Raw genomic sequence first — 23,283 nt, 5'->3', positions numbered from 1 at the left:
AAAAAATTAAATAATTTTTTATTACTAATATGTATGTATATTTCCAAATATTTCAATTTTGATATTTACAAGCGTATCAAAACTTAAGAATTAATTTGTATTATGACAAGGTCATGGATCGATGTTCTTGTCTACGTACCTAGTCATATCTTGACTCATAATTTCAATTGCATATTGACCAAATCTATTAAGTATTAACTCTCTCTCTCTCTCTCTCTCTCTATATATATATATATATATATATTACATGTTGCAATAATCGTATCAAAATAATCCAACCAAATTTCATTAGAGAGAGAGAGAGAGGGGATGGGCGTAGTGATGAAGAAAGGGAGGTCGCTGGAGTCGACGGCAACGTGGGCAGTGGCGGTGGTTTGTTTTGTGCTGATTGCCGTATCGATTGTCATTCACAAATGCATTCATCCTATTCAATCAGTAATATATATGCATTCTCTTTTCTCTTTCAATATATTTCAACTATCAAATTAACATAAAATGAAATTACATATGTCTCATATATGTATATAATTCATCATTTTATGCTATATATATTGTGTATATATTTTGGTTGCAGTGGTTGAAGAAGAAACGAAGATCATCTCTATGTGAAGCATATGAAAACACTAAAACAGGTTATTAATTTGATGAATCTTCATTAATGTCCTCTATTTTGGTATATATTTCAAGTCCAAATAAAGATGTTACCTGCGATTTCATTCAGAGCTCTGAATAAAATGAAGATAGATATGGGTGTATATTTTTGTGAAAATTATGTTGATTAAGTATAACTTTGATGATCCTCAATTATTTCAACATTTATTTATAAATTTATGGTTTAGTAGAGAGTTCTATTGAAATATTTCACTTTACTTTGAAATGACTGCATGCGTGTGATTATTTCTTTGCTAGCGCTTGTACATTTCTCGTTGTGGTTATGTTATGTGCCAAATAATGGGGAATTAAAATAATTAATGCAACTCTAATTAAATGCTCTACACTCTACAGTGTCGCATAATTATAAATTTTCTTAATGATATTTATTTTTTTTGTGATTTATTTAAGAGCTTATGATGTTGGGGTTCATGTCATTACTGGTGTCGCTTGCACAACCATACATTTCAAAAATATGTGTTCCCAATAGTGTTGGACACTCTTGGCATCCATGCAAAGACGAAAATGAATCACAATATCAAGATCAAGATCCATGTCAAAAGGTAAGCTACACCCACCCTATACTAAAAACTCATTCTTCAATTTATAATTAATTTTAGAATGATTTCATAGCTAGTTTCTAAATATGAACTTTTAATAATAATACAGTTTGAACTTTTATGAGCCCAAAATGATTGTTATTAATTTTATTATACTGATGGTTTAGTGTTATTTGCTCAAAATGAGATTGATTTAAATTATTTGCTTCACAATCTATAAATTTAATTATTATTATACAATACTTATTAAATTTAATAGAGGTATTGTCAAATCAAATCACAAACTATTTTAAAATTGCAATTTTAATGTGACTTTTGAAGTGTGGCGAATTAAATCACCACATTTTTAATTTTTACAATTTCGTCCTCTAATTTTTTTTTTTCGGCTGCCGAAGTGCTGGGTTGGAGCTTACGTGGATTGGTAAAGACATCAATTTTGTGAGGCTTAAACGACGTCGTTTCGTATAATTTCAATTAAAATTTTCTCCAAATTATAAAGAGACTGTATCCTGTATCCGCATCCTAATTTTCGATATTCAATAATTTTACTGTAAACGACGTTGTAACATGAATATTACGTGAAAAACTAATCTACGTAAGCTCCAACTCAACAATTAATCCGACGCTGAAAATAATTGGGGGACAGAATTGAAAAAATTGAAAAGGTGGTGATTTAATTCGCTACACTTCAAAAGTTATGTTAAAATTTCTATTTTGAATTAGTTCGTGTTTTTATTTGTCAAAACCCCAATTTACTATTACATTAATTAAGTTGATAATATTGTTATTATACACTAGTTTAAATTAAATACTATTTTTCTCGCTCATAAATAATAGTAACATTTTATAAAATTTAAAATTTTAAGAGTAAAAATATATTGTGGTTCGTGCATCGAATGAAAGGGTGTACTGCTTTCTATAAATAGAGTGTGGTTATAATGAGAACTACTTTTTTTCATAGGGGAAACACATAATTTTAAAGATCACGTAACGATGGACTCGAATATGAGACATTTAAATTCAAATTTTAACCATTTTATCATTTTTCTTAGTCATATTTTCCCTACTTTTTAGAATATAATTTATTTTAGTAGTAAGACGGAATTAAACAGTTTTGACAAAACTAATTAATGGAATCTGTTATTATTATTAGGGCAAGGTACAACTCGTCTCTGCATATGGAATCAACCAGCTTCATATATTCATTTTTGCATTGGCTGTTTCTCACGTACTATGCTGCGTCACAACCTTATATATGGGTGGACTAAAGGTAATAAAATATCTCTCCTTTCTTTATATGTAATCGTATAATTATTTCATCAATTCAACCAAAATTTAGGTCCCCTCTAAAATCTCATTTAATGACTTTTATAACGAATCACGGAAACCAACTAAAAGAAAAAAGTAAAATCAATTAAATAAGTAAATTACTCTTTTTTTTTTCTACAAACGGCTGAATAGAGCAAGGCTGCTATGTTTAAATAGAAAAAATTGGATATTTTCACAAATAAATCAAATTTAAGTACTGAATAATTCGATATCATCATCAGATGAATGCTGTTATCTCACAAGGGGCAAATATCAGCTGTTGTCTCAAACGCTTGCTCAAATTAATGAAAATGTTTTAATATAAGTATAATTGCCAAAAAAAAAACAAAAAAACATAAGGTTCCAAAAAAATCTCGTTTGTGTCACAAATAATTTTTTCGGTGCCCAAAATGAGCGCGCATGTGACATATAACGTGACCTAAAAATATGACGTGAAAGTCGCATAATTAAAATGAAAAAAGTAAAATATCAAAATCTCAAGCCCTTGAAAACGATGTTGTTCTTGTTACAATTGTTTTTTTTTTCTTTTTTCTTTTGAGGAGTGTTGTTCTTGTTACAATTAACATAAAACATCTCCATCAGATTTTTAGTATTCATTTTTTGCAATTATGCTTATATTGAGATATTTTTATTAATTTGAGCAAACATTGAGACAATATTTGATATTTTACCCTTCCATAAATGAATGAAATATTTAAAAGGGATTATTTAAGAGAAAAGGTGTTAGAACCAGTCCGGTCCAATTTTAATTTAAACTATGGCATAATGCTTTAAGTTTGAAAGAATTTCAGTTCGACCATATATCTGTTTGATATGAGTTTAAAAGCAGGATAAGTTAAATTAATATGGATTTACGTAGTGTTTGATATTATGTGTTACTAATATGGTCAACTCCAGGTTTATCCCAAGACCCTAGCTTATTTTGTGGGATTAACCCACACTAATTATCCCACCTCCCCCATGGAATTAACCCACCCTAATTATTCCACCCCCTCCATAGGCTACTAATTTAGGTATTTGATATGTTAATCCAACCTATTTCAATGGATACCAAATACTTTTTGGGATTAATTACCAATGATATCAAACACCCATCTGAGATTAGAAATCATGACTAATCCACACTAAATTATCAGGATAATTTATATCCTGCTTAATCCAATACTGAAAATCAAACGGGCCCTACGTGTATTGGCAAAATTATACTAGTAAGTTTTTGGACAGGTCTACACCCTAAGGTAGTATTTACTTTAAACGACGAGATGGATTAATAAAAATGATTGAATATTTGAAGAATAAAATTGTCAAATACTTTTAAAATTAATCAAATTCGTTGAAATAAATTATAAATTAGCTTCAATTATTTTTATTTATACAATTAATTAGCTTCAAAGTGAATCGCCCCTAAAAAGATTGGCCCAATAGATTTCGCTCGGGCAAAGTCAACCAGGCCCAATAGTTTGACAACTCTTCTTATGAGTTGAGTTGATCCATGATACTATTCTAGAAGGAATTACATAGAAAGAAGATAGAATTATCAAATCTTTAAAGTTTTAACTATGAATTGTGAATGATACAGATAAGGAAATGGAAATGTTGGGAAGAAGAGACAACGACGGTTCACTACCAATGCCACAATGGTAACTATGATGGAATTAATGGTTGAATCATATATAATTTGATTATAGAAAATGTAGATATACATTTTATGTGTTATGAATAAACATATTGATTGATGTGGTTGCAGATCCAGAGAGGTTCAGATTTGTGAGGGAGACAACATTTGCACGTAGGCATTTGCATTTTTGGACCAACCATCCCATCCTCCTATGGCTTGTAAAAATCCCCTATACCCTTAATTTTCTTTTATTATTTTTTTTTAATTTCATAATCATTTGCTTTAGTATATTGAAAGTGAGGTGCATTACACTATAATAATTGAGTAAATTGTACAAAAATTCACCAACTTTAATTTGTTTTTTTTCTTTCGTTTTATACAAACCATACAAAATATCATGTTAGTGTGGAACATAGTTCTTTTTTTTCCTTTTTCTTTTTCCTTAATTTTAATATAATTTGCGAATAGATTAAAAGTATATGCTCCAATTTTCTGGTGTGCAGGGTTGTTTCTTTGCGCAGTTTTTCACGTCAGTTGCAAAAGTGGACTACTTAACACTGAGACATGGATTTGTAACAGTAAGTCATCACAACAACGACGTCGTTTCCACATGAACATCTTAGTGCTATGTTTTCACAAAGATGAAGTGCAGGCACATCTGACACCTCAGAGCCAAGCAACATTCAATTTTCAGAAGTATATCAACAGATCACTGGAAGAAGACTTCAAAGTTCTAGTTGGGATAAGGTTAGAAAGTTTTACCTGTTCAATGATACATAGCTTGTTTCTGCAGATAGCTGCAGTTTGATCGAGCTCGTTTCCTGTTTTTGGTGCAGCCCTGTGATATGGCTATCAGCTGTTCTGCTCCTCCTCACCAACACCAATGGTGAGTCAAGAAACACATATCTTTTGAAGGAAAAGGGAGACGTCGTGGTTTCATGCACGGCCTTACCTAGCAACTATTTCACATTCTTCCTCATTTGACAAAAAACAAAAACAGTATATATGAATCTATGATATCCATCAATAATCCATTCTAGTTTGGCTCCCCCCCTCAAACAAGTAGGTATGCTAAGTAGACTCCTCTAAACCTTAGTTCAACCATTATCAAAGTAGTTGCTAGCAGAATTAGTTGCATTGTACAGCCTCGTTTCTGGGTCCCCGCTCACAAGCCTAGTGCATCACTGGCAGGGTGTGGTCGGGCGCGGCCTTCATATTGCTCTTTCTAGTATATGTAGTAAATAATATAGTAATATGCGTAAATTCTTGCATCAAGATTCTAATGATTTTTCACCATCCATTTCTGTTGTATTGTATTTCTACAAATAGGGTGGTATTCACAATACTGGGTGCCATTCATCCCTCTAATTGTAAGTCAGCATATGCCTATATCATAGCATTTAGTACTTTCTTCGACTCTGAAAGAACTAACATGAATGCTGAGTTGAAAACATGCAGATAATTCTCCTGATCGGGGCAAAATTCCAAGTTATCATAACAAAAATGGGAATAGATATTCTAGAGAGAGGAGTTATAATCAAGGGCACTCCACTAGTTCAGGCAGGCGATGACCTGTTCTGGTTCAGTCGACCTCGTTTGATCCTATTCTTAATCCATTTTGTTCTTTTCCAGGTAATTTTCTTTTCAAGAAGAAAGAGATTAGCTAATACTAAATGACTAAATCCAAGTCTGTAAAGCTATGTCATGATTCAGCCGATCTTATCAGTTCTTTTTAAGTGTTTTTCTTCTGCAGAATGCATTTCAGATCGCTTTCTTTGTATGGAGTTGGGTAAGCAGCATATATATCAGTATATTTTCAAGAGAGTATGTCTTACTTCCAATACGAAACCCTAAAAGCACCACCTTGTGTTCCTCAGTACGAATTTGGATTCCCGTCTTGCTACCACGAGAACTTTGAGGAGATGATTATCAGGATAACAATGGGGTGAGTACAAATCATAATGTGTACTTTCAAATTTTCTACAACTTCCATTATTGTTCAACACATTATTCAGTTAGCTTCTAAAAGTTTCCTGTTCTTTGTTTTGCTAGTGTTACAATACAGGTTCTGTGCAGCTACGTGACTATCCCTCTCTACGCCTTAGTCACTCAGGTTCCATCTACTGCTGCTATAAACTAAAGATAACCCTAATTGTACAGAAATCAAAAGCAAACTTGATTCCTAATCTCTTACACGTATTATCTATCAAATTTTTCAGATGGGCTCATCATTAAAGCCAGTCATTTTCAGCCAGCGAGTTGCATCAGCGCTACGCACATGGCACCAAAGAGCAAGCAAGCGGCTGAAACAAAGGAGGCAATCAGGGAGCAGCACCCCTGTTGATGGAGGTGCTTCACCAGTGCATCTCTTACGTGAGCACAAGAAATATAATGATATCCACAAGGGTAGAGAAGGTGGTGAAGGAGCATCGGCATCTCCCAGCCACCGTGATATTGATGATACGATGAGGAAGTGCAGACATCTAGGTAAGACGAAAAGGAATGAAAATGAAATTAGTTTGCGGAACTTCTCTTTTGGAAATAAGCAGTGTTTAGCAGGAATGGAGGATGGCTCTATGTCACCATGTCCCAGCCACCATCATATTGACAATACGGCAAGGAATAGCATACGCGTATCTCTAGGTCAGAGGGATGATACTGAAATTAGTTCAGGGGAGTTCTCTTTCAGAAATAAGCCAGAATTATCAGGAGTCAGTGGCTCTAAGTGGTAAATCATAGCTTTGTAAACCTCCTGAAATATGTCAACTTATCTGATGAAAATTAGTGTCAGATAAAAGTATCAACTCACAAATTTAGTTATAATTAATTCTTCTGATATACATTCATATATACATAAATTAATACAAACTTATATACACATATATTTAGGTGAAATCAGAAGTGTAAAAATCTAAGAATTGGGAATTAATAAGTTTCTCAAGAACCAAGCATATCTTCTTTCACCCTTGAAATACAGAATATATTTTAAATTAGCTTTTTTGTTTATTTGATACAAGAATTTATATTTATATTAGCCATTTAAATCACAACTCAAATGAAGCGGTGCCTAACAAAAACAATTCTTATAGGCACTTGAGACTTTCCTAAAGATATATACCCTATCATAACTCCAATCTCAAACAGACTATTGATATAAGCTTAGCTACTCTAAATGGCCACTTCTCTAAATTAACAATTGCTTGTGAAGTAATTTGCAAAAAATGATTTAGAAAAACACACGACTAAATATGCACATTAAAATACGTAACACTTTTTAGTGCAAATGACAATAATTTCCATTTTACAATGCGATAACAACTATAATGACGGACAGGCTAAAACCAAAGGCCCAAAATCAATGTAAGGAAAAGAATTGGTACCACAGGTCCACAACCAAAAACAGTTAACAAATAAAACATGCATAAGTGCTATCCATATCATAATCATAACAAAATATGCCAAAATTCCTCATAGAAACAAAAAGTATGTATTAACAAATAGGTGTACAAACTTGTAAAGATATACATATCTGGAAACTCAGCATAAAAAGTTGCAATCCCTAAACATTTTCAGTTGCATCTCTTTGTGTTTCCACAAGCACTCCTGGAGCAGTCAGAGTCTCAGCTGCCAATCTTTCTTCAAGTGCCCGAGCACCTCTTTCCCTGCAATCAAGCAGGTTAATTAATAAATTAACTAATTAACCCTCTCTTTTGTAATAGGCAAACAATTAATTTGCTTGCTTGATTGCAGGCAAATTAATCAATTAAGAAATTAACTGATTATAATCAGTCAAGTAATCAACCGTCAGTCTCCTTTGTAATAGGCAAACAAAAGATTACCTCCTCCTTGATGCTTCAATAGGATCTGAACTAGGCAACGCTGAACCTCCTAAAGTATAGCCCCTCGTTTCATCTGAGGATTCAGATCTTTTTCCACAAAGCAGACGCTCAAAAATTGTGGCAACAGGATCAATTACGGGTCTGCAAACCACAAGCTAAAGTTAACTGCCAAGATTTGCAATTATAAGAAAAGAAAGTCCAACAATTTAATTCAAAATGTAAACCACCTTAGGGGTTCAGGGAAGAAAGTAGAGAAAGAAAATTCATCACTTGGATCGCCTTTTAGTTTCGTCTCTGATTTTCTTTGCCAGTATCTGAGGTAAATCCAACCAATATATGTGCCAAAAATTACAGAAGGAAGATATGTTGCTGAATCTGTTGTGAAAAAGCTTACGACAACAGACAGCAACAGTGCAATAGATGGCAACCACTGCAAAAGAGAGAAAGGGCAGAAATAAGTAACAATCAAGAGGGTTTAAGATTTGGGACCTCACATAGCATGTTGTAAAATTGAATGACGAAAAACTTTCCAATATCAAAACTCATACCTTAGCTTTTATCTTCAATAAAGACAGCTCTTGATCTGGTATAATTTGTTTGATGCCAACTAAAAATCCTGAAAGAACCCCTTGGAAACCAGAAATAGGCATATAGCTGCAAAAGGGGAAAAAATAGCAGGAACAGTATCAAGTACAACTTTGACTGAATTTGCAGCACCAAGTACTATGAAGCAATTAGTTAACCAGTTAACAAGACCTTGTGTTGAAGATTGGGGAGGGGGAGTTACACATTAGAGATTCATAAAGATACAACTTAGGGTCAGGAAAATGGACAAACAAATTTACTATGTCGCATTCACACATTACATCATCGTAAGATGGAGTCAAGTTAAATTGGACTGCCTCAGCTAGTTAAGGTAAAAGAGAATTTGCACTGACGGTCAAGGAATATGTCAACAAGATATATAAAAAGAAAAAGGAAAGAAAAGCATTTATAGAGATATATACACAATAAGAAAACAAAAGAACAAAGCTAAAGAGGATAGAAGATACAAATAGGCACAATAGAGGTATTTGACATAAAATTGTAACAACTAATGATGCTTCATAATAGTTTTGAACATGCAAGTTGAGCGGCTTGAACCCTTGGACAAGTAAGAAAATTAAAATGGCTAAAGAACTGAACATGAAAAAATTAACTCCTGCGTAGAGTTTTTCTAGCATCACTTACAGGTAACTTTCCTGTGTTGTAATATAGTACAAGGAGATAGCCGTGACGAAAACACAAACCGATGTCAGAAAGTTGACAACAAAGATGAACTTCAAAAACTCCCTAGAACCCCATATGGGTTCGAGCAGCTTTCCGATGAAAAGGAGACCAACTATGCTGATTACTAGCTGCAAATTTATAGCAATTATAGGATTATAGGCATATATATACAAATTAAAAGAAAAGGTCCATCAGTATAGATAATTGCAGCGGCATTTAACAGAGTAGGAGATGACATACCCCAGGTATTGACTGTTCAACATATCCAGCTGTTATGAGATTCCAAGCAAAGGGAATTGTCCTATGGTAAATCAGTCAGGAAATTAATTAGCAGTGATTTTTCAGTTTTACATAACTAAAGATATAAGTGTAAATCTTATACAGCTTCAAACTGTCATCATGAAATATTTTAGCAGGAATGGGATAAGCCCTCTACGAAGCATGCCAAAGTCCACAGTCAGTTTTTTTATTTATTATTATCCAATGATCATATATATGTAATAATTATTCTTATTCAATAGTGGATAAGAATCAAACTAGCCTCACCTTGCAGTTTCAACTAAAGCAAATCTCCTCAAAATGTTCTCTTATGAGTTTCTGAAACATTAGCCAATCATTATGGTTTTTTACCTGTCTCTTTAAATGAGGCCATTGACGTAGAGCACCATAGATCTTGACACAAAAGTTCTTCTAAAGTATTATAACCTTCAAACACTTAGGCTAATAATGCTGCATATATTGTTTACCCCTGAAAAATTTTCCTTGATTCCCAGAAATTTCTTCTACTTGGTAAGGTCAAAAGGTGAAATACTGATCTTGTTATCATGATGTGATTAAAACAGAGACTCAAGAACATTTCAACCTAGATCAAGCCAACTAGCACAACCCACCAGCTACAACCCCTCTAAAGCTAATTTAAACATACACTCAAACAACCAACAATACCACAAATTATACACATAATAAGAAAACAAGATAAATGCAATTAAAAAACTAATACAAAAATAAATAAGACGAATATTACTTTGCAGGGATGAGAGCAAGATAAGAAACCGCAGATGGCAAAATCTGAACAACAATGTGACCCCCAACCAACACCACCGCCAATCCCTTGCACAGCTTTGTGTATCCACTGTAATTGCTCATTCCGCCCTAATCAAGCAACAGAAACAGAATCAGCAAATAAATAAATAAAATAGAACCAGCCCACTTCACCAAAAATAGAAACAGTCGGAACCCAATTCAGATCTGACGAAAATTTGACTGTTAAACGACTAAATTGCATGAATTTTGAACTTGTTAGAGTGTGATCAGCGATGGAGAACTCACTCCCGGGAGCTGTTGGGAGCTCATTGTGGGTTTGGGGTTGTGGACTGATCTGCTTGAATATCTTTGGATTGTGTGTTGAAACTGATCTAAATTTGTTATAAATATTCTTGATTTCGGGATGAAGTAATTAAATAGTATAATAAATGGGATTTAAGGTACATTGACAATGCAGAGAAAACTAACTTGGGGAAAAATTCATTTTGCCCCTCAGAAAATGCTGATTTTTCGAGCTGCTACTTTCATCCCTCTTTTTTTGAGATAAATTACTTAAGTAAATAAAAAAATATAAAGACAGTATGATGATAAATTCGAACCCAAGACTTCAATTCTTAGATATTAATTATCTATCGCTAAATCAACACACACACTCATTTATATTCGTATTTTTATTTTTATTTTAATTTTTTTTAGCTAGTGATATCTGTTTTTAAATTTCAACCGTGGGAGATGGACATGGTAAATTGAATTATAGTAGTAATATATGTGGTATGTGGATTTACAATTTACGAAATTTGGAACCATAAAAAAATCAATTAATCTGAATATCTGATATTGATTTAAGAGTATATAAATTATTTAACTTTTAATAAATTCTCATGTTGCGCACCAATTTAAAAACTTGCATTCAAATTATTTGACTAGTACTCTTTTTATGATTTTGCATATTCATCGGACTTTTGCGTGCGGACATAGCATAAATATGTTCGTATGGAATAAACAGGACCGCATTGAAAAATAGAAACTACGTCGTATTTTAGAGTTTGATGGAAACAATATCATTTCGGGCTCCTAACTAGAGTTGTCAACTGGGCCGGGCCGGCCCAGCCCGAACCGGCCCAAGCCCGGTATGGGCCGGCCCAGGACCAGCCCACTTGATCGAATGGGTTAGTTGGGCCGGGCCAGCCCTTTGAAATGGGCTCCATTTGGGCTATTTATCAAACCCAAGCCCGGCCCAGGACCAGGATCGTTAGAAGCCCAGCCCAAGCCCGGCCCAGGACCAGGACCAGGCCCAGCCCAGGACCGGTCCAAGCCCAATAATTTAGGTTAAATATTATTTATATATTTATTCCTCTTATTCAATATTCAATTCCCTACACAATTTAGCAATACTAAAATATTAAACCCAATAAAATATTAAACCTATTTAAAGCCCAAGGACCATTTGTCAAATATATAAATAAGCTCAAAATAATTTAAAGATAATAATTACAAATTTAAAACAATCTAAAATTGAAAACTCATTCGTACCCAACTGAAGCTCATTCGAAGTACAACCCAGTATAAGCCCATCATACTCGACCCAGCATAAGCCCATGTGAGGCCCGGCCCATTTGAGGCCCAAGCCCACTAGACATGTGGTCCTGAATCGGGCTGGGTTCGATATTTTATAAAAAGCCCGGCCCAGGACCGGCCCATTTCAAATGTGGGCTTGGGCTGGGCTGGGCCTAACTCCTTACGGGCTCAACCGGGCCTGGGCCGGGCCGGGCTGGCCCAGCCCAGTTGACAACTCTACTCCTAACTAGAATTAAAAGCCCTAAAAATCTTTTATCTCTATTTCATCCCCTCTTAATCCCTAATAGCTAATCGAAATTACAACAAAAGAGTTTGCTTCGATTCCTTTAATTTCTTGGATTTCATCTTGTTGCTTTCCCTCGTTAGATATATAAATTACTCAAGTAAATAAAGAAATTTAAAGACAGCACGTACAATTGTGGACTCAAACACAGGACTTCAGTCTTTGGGTATAACCATTTCTCGCTAGGCCAATACACGCACATAATGGTCGTGATTCTTGATTTACGCCATAATTTAATTGGTTGTTTAAAAGCAAATGACATAGTTTTAATATGTACAAAAGGACATCGTATTAGTATTCGACGAATTTGAACACATAAGATTTTAAACGACCATTTCAACACAAAGTTTGCCCAGAAAATTTGTGAGTATGTACAATTAAAAAAAATCAATAATTGAATAATTTTATTATAGATTTTTAAGTTGGTGCGTAAAATAATTTTTTTTTAAGTTCAATATTCCCTCCTCCGTCCATCAAAAATTTGTCACAATTCCTTTTTCATTTCGTTCATGAAAAAATTAATCACTTCAATATCAGCTCAATTAAATTTGGTTCAAGTGTAGCAATATCAAACTATACTGGCTCAACTCGACCTTAATTCGATTTCAGATCAATTAAAGTTGGTTCAAACTTTAATTTAATGAGGAATCATTTCAAATACAATCTAACACATACCGTCGCGAGGTTAATGCCCAAGACCTAAGGTCCTGGATTCAAGTCCTCCCTCACGCGATCCTTGAATTGTTTTTATTTACTTATGTAATTTATTAAAAAATAAGAAAAAGATCTCGATCTTACGTGTGTATGTGTTGTGTGTGTAAAAGATCCCGATCTTGTAGGCCTCCATCAATAACTCATACTTGCATTTCATTATACCTTTATTAGGTTTAAAATTTGAAGGATGTATTATAATTTATACATGGTATACCGTATACATATTTACAGTGTTAAAAATGTATACAATCTTCAGCAGATGTTTTGCACCTCACATCATCTTTTTATGAGAAGCTTGAAGAAGAAACAGTCACGGCGTCCGAGTACGTACCTTAGTTAGCTGTAGCGATTTGCTTCGAGTTATAGGATGCTCGACTCAAATAAGCTTCGATGAGGGCAGCCAACACTCTCCGACAAGCCATAGCTGACGCCAGGAAGAACATCGAGAAAGAAGCACAGCAGAATCTCAATAGCAAAAGAGGATCTTTCCTTGCAGAATTGAAAGACTTGAAGAAGATCACTCTGAGACGACGATCTCTGAGGATGGATACGTATTCATCGTTTGTAGAAGATACTTGTGGGTTGCTGTTGGCCGCCGTGAATGGAGAACTGAGTTTGAGGATATTGAGACCTTTCTCTACAGCTCCAGAGATCCATTTGTATAGTATGTCTGCAACCACCTGACAAAGCTGTTGGCGGAACGAACTCGCCTCTTTTGAAACGAGCACTTGAATCAGTGAAGCTCCATCCTGTTTTCCAAGAGATGGTTTTTGTCTCAAACTAATGATTATAAACTCAAAATTCATGTAATGAATCGTTTGCGCATGCGCACACAAGCAGAGTGAGAAACGGGCAAACGAAGAGCAGAAATAAATAGGGTAAATATCATTTTCTAGTTCAAACAAGCACGTTTTTCAGAAATGTCTCACACTAAGACAATGGCAGATTATTGGATAATAATTTTTCGTTCAAAAAAAAGAAGTATCTAATAATTTGATTTCAATTCTCAAATCTAGGACAGGCCCAGTTCTCTAGTACCAAATAGGCGCATCGGCAACAGAAAATCCACAGAATGACAGTGGACTTTTATTCAAGTACGATATCCACACATATTCCAATTGCCAAGTACGATATCCACACTCCTTTTTCAGTATCGGAAAAGTGGACATGTCCAAGATTCAAAAACAAAGTCGATCTATTGAGTACTAATCTGTCGTTATTAAAAGTATGAGACATTTACAAGAAAACGCTCATAGTTTGGACTAGGAAGTGAAGTTTATCTAAAGGAACAAAAGAAACAAGAGAGCACGGTGTACAATTATGAATTAGTGGGGTGATTTCATGATAGGCAATATAACTGCTCGTTCGATTATGTTGATAAAAAATCAACAAAAAAAATGGGTTCAAGCAATAGACGCTTACTGCAGTCATCAAGAGTCTTCTTAAAACAAGGCCATTTTTGGATGGTAGAATTTTCAAAGCCAGATTTGTGAGATTCACTTCAGGCGAGATTCCATTTGCAGATTGCACAAGAGAAGTACGACTATTTTGTGGCACCAATGATTGCAGCCCTTTCCTGGATCCAAATGGTAAGCTAGTTATAGATTAAATCAAATGCAATGGAGATAGCATCTGTTCTTCCCAAAACAAACAGAAAAAGAAAAAAGTAAAAAGGAAGAACAAAAAGAAGAAGCATAAAATGTTTCTGAAAGAGAAACAGCTTATATAGAGAGCCATGATTTGTTCTCATCACTCGCCAAAACTAGAGGGCAAGAGACATGTCTATGATGTCGAACTCTGAGAAGAAAAGCCAGTAGTTATTTTACCTGGTTGCTCCAACTCTTAAGAAAACAGCAAGCTTTTGCCATTGAAATTCTCTTCTTCTGTTGAAGACAACCTGAAAATTTGAACCAAAGTAATTAAAAATAATGGGAAAAAGATTTCAGAAGCTGTGGTAATACATTCCGATTCCGAATATAGACAATAGCCAAATGCTCGACGTCTATTAGATGGTAAAAGTTTGATTTATGCATGCTCACGATCATTCATTCAACCAATACAAAGATATTTGCCAGAAAATAATAACATAACAAGAAAGGAAGACGTTAGCTAGGTGAAAAGATAAAATCAAATTTTATCATCCATATGGTACCGAGTATAAGATTCTCCTCGTAGCAGAAGAATTGTCAACAAGAAGCTTCTGAACAACATACGGATATGCAGCTTCAAACGTCTTAAACGTTGGATTCGCAGCTACTGCCAATCCTACAGAACAGAAGATGGATTCAAATAATAGTTTCAAGAATTATCTTTGTGCATACAACTAGATGTGCAGTTTGAAGATGAAAAGTAAGGCAGCTGAAAAACATGGACAAATGGAAACTTTATCCACATTCCATGATGTCCCTTCCCAACTGAGTTGGCTATCCTTACAGCTAGAGAACTCATGTAAGAAAAAGAAGAATTCAAGTCCACGTGTATGTACTTGTTAGTGCCATAACCAACAGTGACGGTATCATTCAAACTGTTCAAGGTTCTGCAGAGGAAAATGTTCAACGACATCTTCAACATTCATAGGTTGTAGACTAGCGTTATAACAGAGGCATGCACACACAAAGTGTTATGAATTTGCACTCCTGGTTTAGGATAGACAGAAAAGTTACCTTCCAGAGATGCCAGAGACCGCAAGACAAGAACATAATATGGCGGCATGCGGCAGTGATACTTTAGAGCAACAGACCATATTTTACCCAGTACCTTCACAATTAGAAAACCCAAAATTAGTATAGGACCACATACTAACTGAAAAGCAGACTCAGATCAAATCTCTCTTCATAAAACTTAATTTGAGAGTATATTAGCAGTATCTATTGATTTACTTATCGAATTTAAAGATTGTGTTATAGACAGACAACAGTGTTCCCTAACATTTACATGATTCTCACCCGACTAAACTTGACATCTGGTATTCCATTGGTAAATTCCAACTCCCCTAGGGCATCTTCCAGGTCCTGCATTATTACGAAATTTGATAAGCTGATGCAAAATTTCGAGGCAAACACTGACCAGAAGATGGAATTAAGAACCACATGCGAGAGTAGTTTAAAATTGAGTCAAAGAAAGTCGAGAATAAGAAAAACACAAGAATACTCATGGAAGGACCAAATTATCAATGATATAGATACTACCATGGTGAAACGCCTTATGTTGGTCCCAGGTCTAATAACATCCATTTCCGTCAAATCATACACAAGAGATGCCCAATCACCATTTACAATGTGAACAACGGCACCAAGCATCGCAAACTGGTGCTTCTTCTCCATCCGACAGAGCAAACCAAAATCAAGAAACCTATTCCATTAAAATTTTAAAGAGGATCCAGGTATTAAGACGTCATACTATAATAAATCAATGTTTAAACTTATTTTTAGAATTGAAATTGTATCTAAAGCGTGCGTGCCTATTAATTATCTATTTATGAACAGGTTAATACCCAAGCTTCCCAGACGACGTGTAACGCAAATTTCCTGGATGAGGATCAGCATGCATTAGGCCAGTCTCAAGTAGTTGTATTAATGATGCCTCCACACCTTTGTTAACCTAAAGGAGGATAGCAGTATCTGTGAGCTTTAAAAAATGATACAAGAATACAGCTAAATCAAGAAATATAATGGGACAAGCAGATTTGACGTTACTCATTTCCTGTAATAAGTTAAAATGCAAAGTCTAGATTATACTGCAATATCAGGACACTATCTCTATCATGTGTGCGACGTATAAATTTGAGGATATCCTTTGTAGCTCTTGCTACCACTTGTCAATCCTGTCTATCTATAATTAAGACTGTCTAACATTCATTTGTTTCTACAATAGTTCCTAGGTTAGACATGCAAACACATTATAGACCAAACAGGAAGTTCTAACTACTTTCTTAAAATCAATAGATGCATATTATGTACAATCTAGGAATTTGAGCAGAGATAGTATCAAGTTATTCGCATACCAGATCTAGAAGCTTTTGGTTAGACTCCTCAGAAGAAACAGATAGCAACTCAGTCGGACTCTCACCAGCCATCCATTCCATAGTTAAAACTCGTTTCCTGGTCAAATGCTCATATACTTTTGGCAAACAAATAAATGTGAACTGAGAATGAGCTTCCTGCAAGAAAATTGAATGAAATAGCAGTCAAAAACTATTTTTAAAAAGTGAAATAGCCATAGCTATACTGTTCTAATAGTGTCCGCATACTAGATGGGGAAAAGTCTCTTTTATGGTTTCATGTGAACAACTTATGCTATACATCTCTGCTGCAGTTACATGTATAATTGATAAACATGGTTTTTGCACTCTTCCTAGGATGCTTTTGATGCCGTTTCACGTAAGAAAATCATGTTTATAACGAATACTTCAGCAAATCTGATGTTTTGTTGAACATTGATACTTTGTTCTGCTTTCTTGGAAACGTGCAGAAAAATGGAGACAAATTTGGAATGAAAGGATTGCATAATATCAAAGAGGAGCTCGATACGAGGACATAGGAAAAATCGGGGAGCAATTCAGAGACCGGACGAGAGAGAACGAGGCAAAATGGGTGACGCGTGCAGGAGCCAGCACCCGCTGCATCAACCGCTGCCGTGCGCGTTTTTCACGCCCGTGCGCAGTGGGTGAGCCAGCATCGCTGGTAGGGCCACAAGCAACACCCCCTGTTCCTAAAAAATGTGTTTCCTCATTTTTCTTCCGATTTTTAACCCAAATTATGGCCCCCTCACTTCATTTATTACCCATCAATATAAATACACCCCAAGAGTACTTTCAAAGGAGTTCTTCACCACATCCTGAACCCTAGCCTCCATTTCACACTCTTCCACCTCTCTTCCAGTTCCATCTCATCCACCATTTGAAGAAGAAGCATTCTTTAGGATTTTTGAAGAAGCAATCAAGGAAGCGAGATTGGAGGCCAAAGTTTATACAATTTGTCCCTTAAACTCTTGTATCTTTAACTATGTTTCCTATTGATTTGGGTGTTTCATTTTCCATGAGAATGATTGACTAAATCCCTTTGTTCAAGGGATTAGACTAGATGGGTTTGTAATGCATTGATGTTTATTTTGAATATAACTCTTGTTTGAATGTCTTTATCTCCTTGAGCCCAAGCTTTATTTCTTGTTTGAATGATTGGCCATCATTTGGGCATTTATACTGTGTTGATTTGAACTCGGGAGAGAAGATTCGACACAAGAATAGGAGCTTGAGGCACGCCTCTCAATAAACCGGGAGGTCGAGAGTTTGGGTGAGGGTGTTTGTTGATCTTTGGTGCTTTCTGGAGTTATAGGTTAACAATTGACCAGGGACGACAATTATAACCCGTACTATACCATTTTAGTCGTCCAAGAGGGAGCTAAGGCTAGTCTAGAGATTGCCCAAGATAGTTAGGGTTCATTCAAGAGTTAGTTAATATAGATTGAAGTCCATTTACTACGCATTAATGTTGAGTCTCCAGAATAGCTTCCACTTCGTTAATTCTCTCATTCACCTTTGCTTTTATTTAGTTTCTTGAAATTTATTGCTGAAGTAACATAGATAGTGAAACAACTCCTCTTGATAATAATTAGTCTACATAGATTTAGGATAACGAATTAATATTAATCACATGTTTAAAACACTAATCCTCGTGGAATACGACCTTGCTCACCACTAGTACAATTACACCGTGCAATTGCAGCGTAGTGAAAATAGAAAGCAAACAATAACAACAAGGTAGCAGTTATCTTGCTCAATATGAATAAAGAAAACTTCCTAAACCTATTTGGAGGGGAAATCGTTGCATGAGAAACCACCAAATAAAGTTTGTAAAAGAAAATTACCATGAACTCTAAAGCATTAGCTGCCTCCAAGTTGTAATCTAACTCCCCTATCAAACCTTTTCCTAGTTCATCCGCATACAGACGAAGGTCACTTTTTCGTTGAGCTATTTTCTGCAGAAGTCCTAGCTAAAAAAATGTTCAGTGTTAGTTCGGCATCTTAAATTATTTTGAAAGAAAAATACCATGCTAGTGACTGAGACAAACCCCTGTACGAAGAATATAAATATCACGAACAACAATGTGGCGTAAGTTAGGACGCTGAACTTTCACAGCAACATCAAATCCATCATGGGTTCTTGCCTTGTAAACCTGTAAAATATGTCAACAAGTGCATCAGAAAAGTATAAGTTTAACATACATAAACAAATATCTCTTTAGTTTAAGCTTTTACTTTAATGATATTAATTTCTTAATTTCCCAAGCCCATAATATAACACAGAAACCTTCTATACCTGCCCAAATGAAGCTGCAGCTACTGGATCCTCAGAGACATAACTAAAATGCATGTCCACGGGAGAACCTAATTCTTCTTCTATAATCTTCATTGCTTCAGCCCGTGGGAAAGGAGGGATTTGATCATGCAGTTCTGACAATGCCTGCAATCATAACTTCACCAAGAAAATGAAAAATGAAATATGAATTATCTTCTGCATATAGCCAGCACACAGGAATTATCAATTTTGTCTATTCGGTATTAGCACAAAGGACTAGCAAATGAGTTTCTTTCTCCCTTCTTTCAGCAGGAAGAGAAGCTAAACAGATATGTTAGTCGGACTGATTCATAGGAGATATACACTTGCAGTAGAAACAGTTACTACTTCAAAGTTCCAATTATTGGGTGTGCTATTTTCTTCTTTACCATTTCTTCAACCCAGTGATCAAAAGCTGCACTTGCTTAGAACTCACTCTCACTCAGAAACTGTATTTCAATTTACAAATAATACAAGGATAAGGGGAAGATCAGGAAAGTTTCCGACTGAATGAACTTAACCAAAATAAATTCAATGCAAATAAATCATGCAGTTGTCCTCAGTAACAACAAAGTTCTTCTGCTCCGAATATAATTAGTTCGCATTAGGATTGATAGTGTTGGATTGTCACTGAAGCATAGACTATATATTCAATCATATGTGTCCTCTCCTTTTCTTGAGAACAAATATGTCTGGTTTAGTAATAAAGATGCTGAACATTGTTTCTGTACATCTGGGACGTCTAAATGGATTGGAGAAGATAGAAAACCAAGTTCAGCTGATGCATTAACAAAAAATGCCTTTGTATCATGCAAGTATGCAACGGTGCAAAATCTTGGGCGAAACACCCAAATTGTACAAGTTGTAAATTAGAGATTATCTAGTTCAATTTAAAGATGCTTCTAGCACACAACATTTCAAAAGATATAGTCTATAGATGGTTCAGTTTCATACCGTTGAGACTTCAGGACCAATTATGTCTGGCCTTGTAGATAAGGATTGACCAACTGCACACAGATAAAGCATTGCATTAGAAATTGGGTAAAAGATGAAAATATTAATATCTATTTGGAAAGTTGCAGTCCAATAAACATGTAAATATTGCTGCAAGCTCTATAACTATTTTTCAGTCCAGCTTTGTTATAATGACGTAGAACCTGCATTACCTTTTATAAAAGTTGGACCCAAATTCAGCATAGTGTCTTTTAAAATTATCCCAAAATTGTAATCAGATACACTTGTGCGAGCATCCTCCTCTGCGCCACAACTGATCCTAGAGATTCTGGATTTGATTGTAGCGGAAAGAAAGGCAGTAAGGACCTTCCACAAGATAAGAACGAGTCAGGATGCAGTTTGATGAATAGATCTAACTTCGGGTTGCTATTGATTCAAAAGAGTCATCACCAAGAACTTTCAACAATACATACGAAAAGAGCATTACCAAAGCGCTGAATGATAAAAATAGAGTCAGCAAAAGAAAAAAGCATGTGTTTGTTAAGCATACAGAATCTCTAAAGGATCAATTCACAAGTTTCAGTTCAAGGATCTTGTCCTCTCAAATAAGTTGAAGATTTTGACGCCAAGTATGACAAAAGCACAGAAGAACACAATCCTCAACTCAAACAAAAAGATCCTTCAAAGTTTTTTTCATCACCTTTTTTGGTAGGAGAAACAAATAATTTAAAATACTGCATGACGGTGGAGTCGAACCTGAGACCTTTGGCCTCAGGCATTAACCACTCTACCACTAGGCCAAGTGGCCAACACAGGCACGAAACTTTTTATTACCTCAAGAAGCCGGAGGGTCACCACATGAGGCCTCAAGATGAAATACTCTGTAACTTTCTCTGCATCGTACGTTTCAGGAAGAGGCTTTGTCCACATCTTGGATAAATAGTAAAGATACCATCCATACACCTCCACGGCCTTGAGGTCCGCCAGAAACAAATCAGCACCAGTGAGCTCTGTAGGAACACAGAAAAAGAATCAGAATGGAATAAAAACCCAGGCCTCTGAAAGTCCTACTTTCAGATGAGAGCTTAGCATGGTTTCACTACATACTAAATATACTAGTGCTTTCATGCCCATTCAATTTGTTTGATGTAATAAGTTGGTTCATGCGTTTTCAGTTTTATCAATATACTCATTCACCAATTGTCAAGAAGCTCAGGCCTCTGAAAGTCGTGCTTTCAGAAAAGAGCTTGGCATGGGTTCACACAAGCTATGTTCAGCTAGAACAGTCATTGCCTGACTTGTTTATCATACATATACATGCAACAAGATAATGCAACCAACTCAAGCAAGGTAGGCAGTAGGCGACTCATCATTCAAATATAAGCTTACACTACACATACATCAATGTCAACATAGGGAAGTGTTAGAATAACATTTCGATTCAGTATCCAAAGGGATAAGAAAGTAATACACACTGCACAAGGGATGCTAAAATCCCATCTAATCTTCGTATTAAATAAAATCACCAAAACAGAAGCTGATGACGATTAATCCTAAACTAGAAAACAAGGGAGCAATATACATTCAGTACTCACAAAAGTTCAATTGCATGTCCTCGTCACACACTTGCATCCACACTCAAGCAAGTCATCCCGCTCATTCAATGATAATGACTAAATAATGATGAAAACTATATCTAGTTCGATTTCCTGAAACCAGCACTTTACTTTACCCATCAAATTCTACTACTGCAAACACTACGATAACACACTATCTCCCGCCACTCCTACTGAACAGCAAAAAATTATTAACTTCCTCTCACCTCTCGGCGAATTTTAAAAACAATTGAAACACCATCAACTACCTGGATAGCAGGGCTGCGGCCACGACGGAAACCGGAGCGCCGCCGCCTGCGGATCCTCCGCATTCCGCAGCCACACAAAATCCTCCACGGACTTGGAAAGGTCAGGAATCCGAAACGCCTTGTTCGCCCATTCCAATCCTTTGCTCAAACCATCTCCCAAAAACTTCACATCCTTCTGCACGACTTCCAACACGTTCCCCAGCGCACCGGCGTTCCTGCGCAATTTTTGGTCATTTTTGCTGAGCTGATTGTTCCTGCCTCTAGGTGGGGCTCCTGCATGGCATAGAACGGCGGACGGCGAGGGTACCGCCGAAAACATTCAGGCGCAGAATTTGGGGGAAATTGAGGTTGATTTTATGTGGGAAATGGAGGCATGGATGATTTTTTGAGTTATTGGCTTTGGATGAAATGAAGTTCATATGACATATCTACCACTCATAAAACTTTCAATGCTACAAATTTACTTATGTCAACTACAAGTTTGGCCATTCTTGTGTCAAACACTCTGAGTCGCGATTTATTAATATACTCATAAAATACACTAATTCTTTTTTTTGAAATTACAATATATATACGAAAATAATCAATTATGCAACTTGCACGCATGCTGGACTTCACCACCATCCAAATAGTGGGAAAATATCACTGCATGCAGACGAAAAACACCATGTGTGTGAGATCTCAACACCAAACAATACAACACTGCACGCACACGAGAATACAACACCACTTAAAGTGGAAAAATATCATCACACGGTAGGCGGGATTGAATTCAAAACCTCTCACAAAGGAGAGTCTTTGGGGACTTCACCATCACCCAAATGGTAGAAAAATATCATCGCACGCAGGCCAAAACGCTCTGCTTGTGGGATCCCAACACCAAACAATACAACATTGCACGCAAACGGTAATACACCACCACCTAAAATGGAAATATATCACTGCACGGGAGGCGGGATTGAACCCAAGACCTCTCATAAATAAGAGTCTTCAGATGTCTCAACTTTACTACTAGAGCAATACCTCATTAACAAAATAACACTAATTCTAAGTGTTAATTTTTCAAGATTGAGTATTAAATTATATCTACTCAATCAAATAAAATATAGATCATATTAATGCATCAAATTATACAAGCCCCTTATATTTGAATTCAATATCTATACATATTGGGAAGATATCATATAGAATGAATCTCTTTCCGTACCTAGTATGTAGAACTAAATCTCATCAATCTATCTTCTT

General features: G+C 35.6%; 3 protein-coding genes and 1 long non-coding RNA gene across 4 annotated transcripts; 2 read left to right on the top strand and 2 right to left on the bottom strand.

Annotated features, from left to right (window-relative positions):
- Positions 1 to 288: 288 nt before the first annotated feature.
- LOC131001953 (uncharacterized) lies at positions 289 to 1,206 on the top strand. Its single transcript, XR_009094086.1, has 3 exons — positions 289 to 435; positions 575 to 632; positions 1,063 to 1,206. It is a non-coding gene; the product is annotated as an uncharacterized LOC131001953 (long non-coding RNA).
- A 1,156-nt stretch (positions 1,207 to 2,362) lies between these two features.
- LOC131001951 (MLO-like protein 6) lies at positions 2,363 to 7,004 on the top strand. Its single transcript, XM_057928600.1, has 11 exons — positions 2,363 to 2,481; positions 4,120 to 4,180; positions 4,288 to 4,736; positions 4,811 to 4,905; positions 4,995 to 5,044; positions 5,488 to 5,528; positions 5,617 to 5,790; positions 5,912 to 5,947; positions 6,036 to 6,103; positions 6,211 to 6,271; positions 6,378 to 7,004. The coding sequence occupies exons 3-11, from the start codon at positions 4,638 to 4,640 to the stop codon at positions 6,888 to 6,890; spliced, it is 1,137 nt and encodes a 378-aa protein (XP_057784583.1). The 5' UTR covers positions 2,363 to 2,481; positions 4,120 to 4,180; positions 4,288 to 4,637; the 3' UTR covers positions 6,891 to 7,004.
- Positions 7,005 to 7,561: 557 nt separating this feature from the next.
- On the bottom strand, positions 7,562 to 10,850 carry LOC131001952 (rhomboid-like protein 19). The gene is made up of 8 exons (XM_057928601.1): positions 10,596 to 10,850; positions 10,291 to 10,418; positions 9,507 to 9,567; positions 9,228 to 9,394; positions 8,546 to 8,651; positions 8,225 to 8,427; positions 7,998 to 8,138; positions 7,562 to 7,820 (listed from the first exon to the last, which is right to left on the bottom strand). Exons 1-8 carry the CDS (start codon positions 10,617 to 10,619, stop codon positions 7,718 to 7,720), a joined length of 933 nt encoding a protein of 310 aa, XP_057784584.1. The 5' UTR covers positions 10,620 to 10,850; the 3' UTR covers positions 7,562 to 7,717.
- A 2,171-nt stretch (positions 10,851 to 13,021) lies between these two features.
- On the bottom strand, positions 13,022 to 22,528 carry LOC131001949 (uncharacterized). Its single transcript, XM_057928599.1, has 16 exons — positions 22,039 to 22,528; positions 21,009 to 21,184; positions 20,387 to 20,540; positions 20,175 to 20,227; positions 19,203 to 19,346; positions 18,955 to 19,059; positions 18,751 to 18,876; positions 16,889 to 17,044; positions 16,379 to 16,485; positions 16,074 to 16,236; positions 15,831 to 15,896; positions 15,549 to 15,642; positions 15,038 to 15,150; positions 14,712 to 14,782; positions 14,308 to 14,461; positions 13,022 to 13,634 (listed from the first exon to the last, which is right to left on the bottom strand). Exons 1-16 carry the CDS (start codon positions 22,355 to 22,357, stop codon positions 13,218 to 13,220), a joined length of 2,418 nt encoding a protein of 805 aa, XP_057784582.1. The 5' UTR covers positions 22,358 to 22,528; the 3' UTR covers positions 13,022 to 13,217.
- Positions 22,529 to 23,283: the final 755 nt, after the last annotated feature.

The sequence above is a fragment of the Salvia miltiorrhiza genome, chromosome 8 (genome assembly GCF_028751815.1).
Source record: "Salvia miltiorrhiza cultivar Shanhuang (shh) chromosome 8, IMPLAD_Smil_shh, whole genome shotgun sequence".
Lineage (NCBI taxonomy): Eukaryota > Viridiplantae > Streptophyta > Magnoliopsida > Lamiales > Lamiaceae > Salvia > Salvia miltiorrhiza.
Note: the sequence above shows the minus strand (reverse complement) of the source record. Positions and strands in the feature narration are given on the sequence as shown.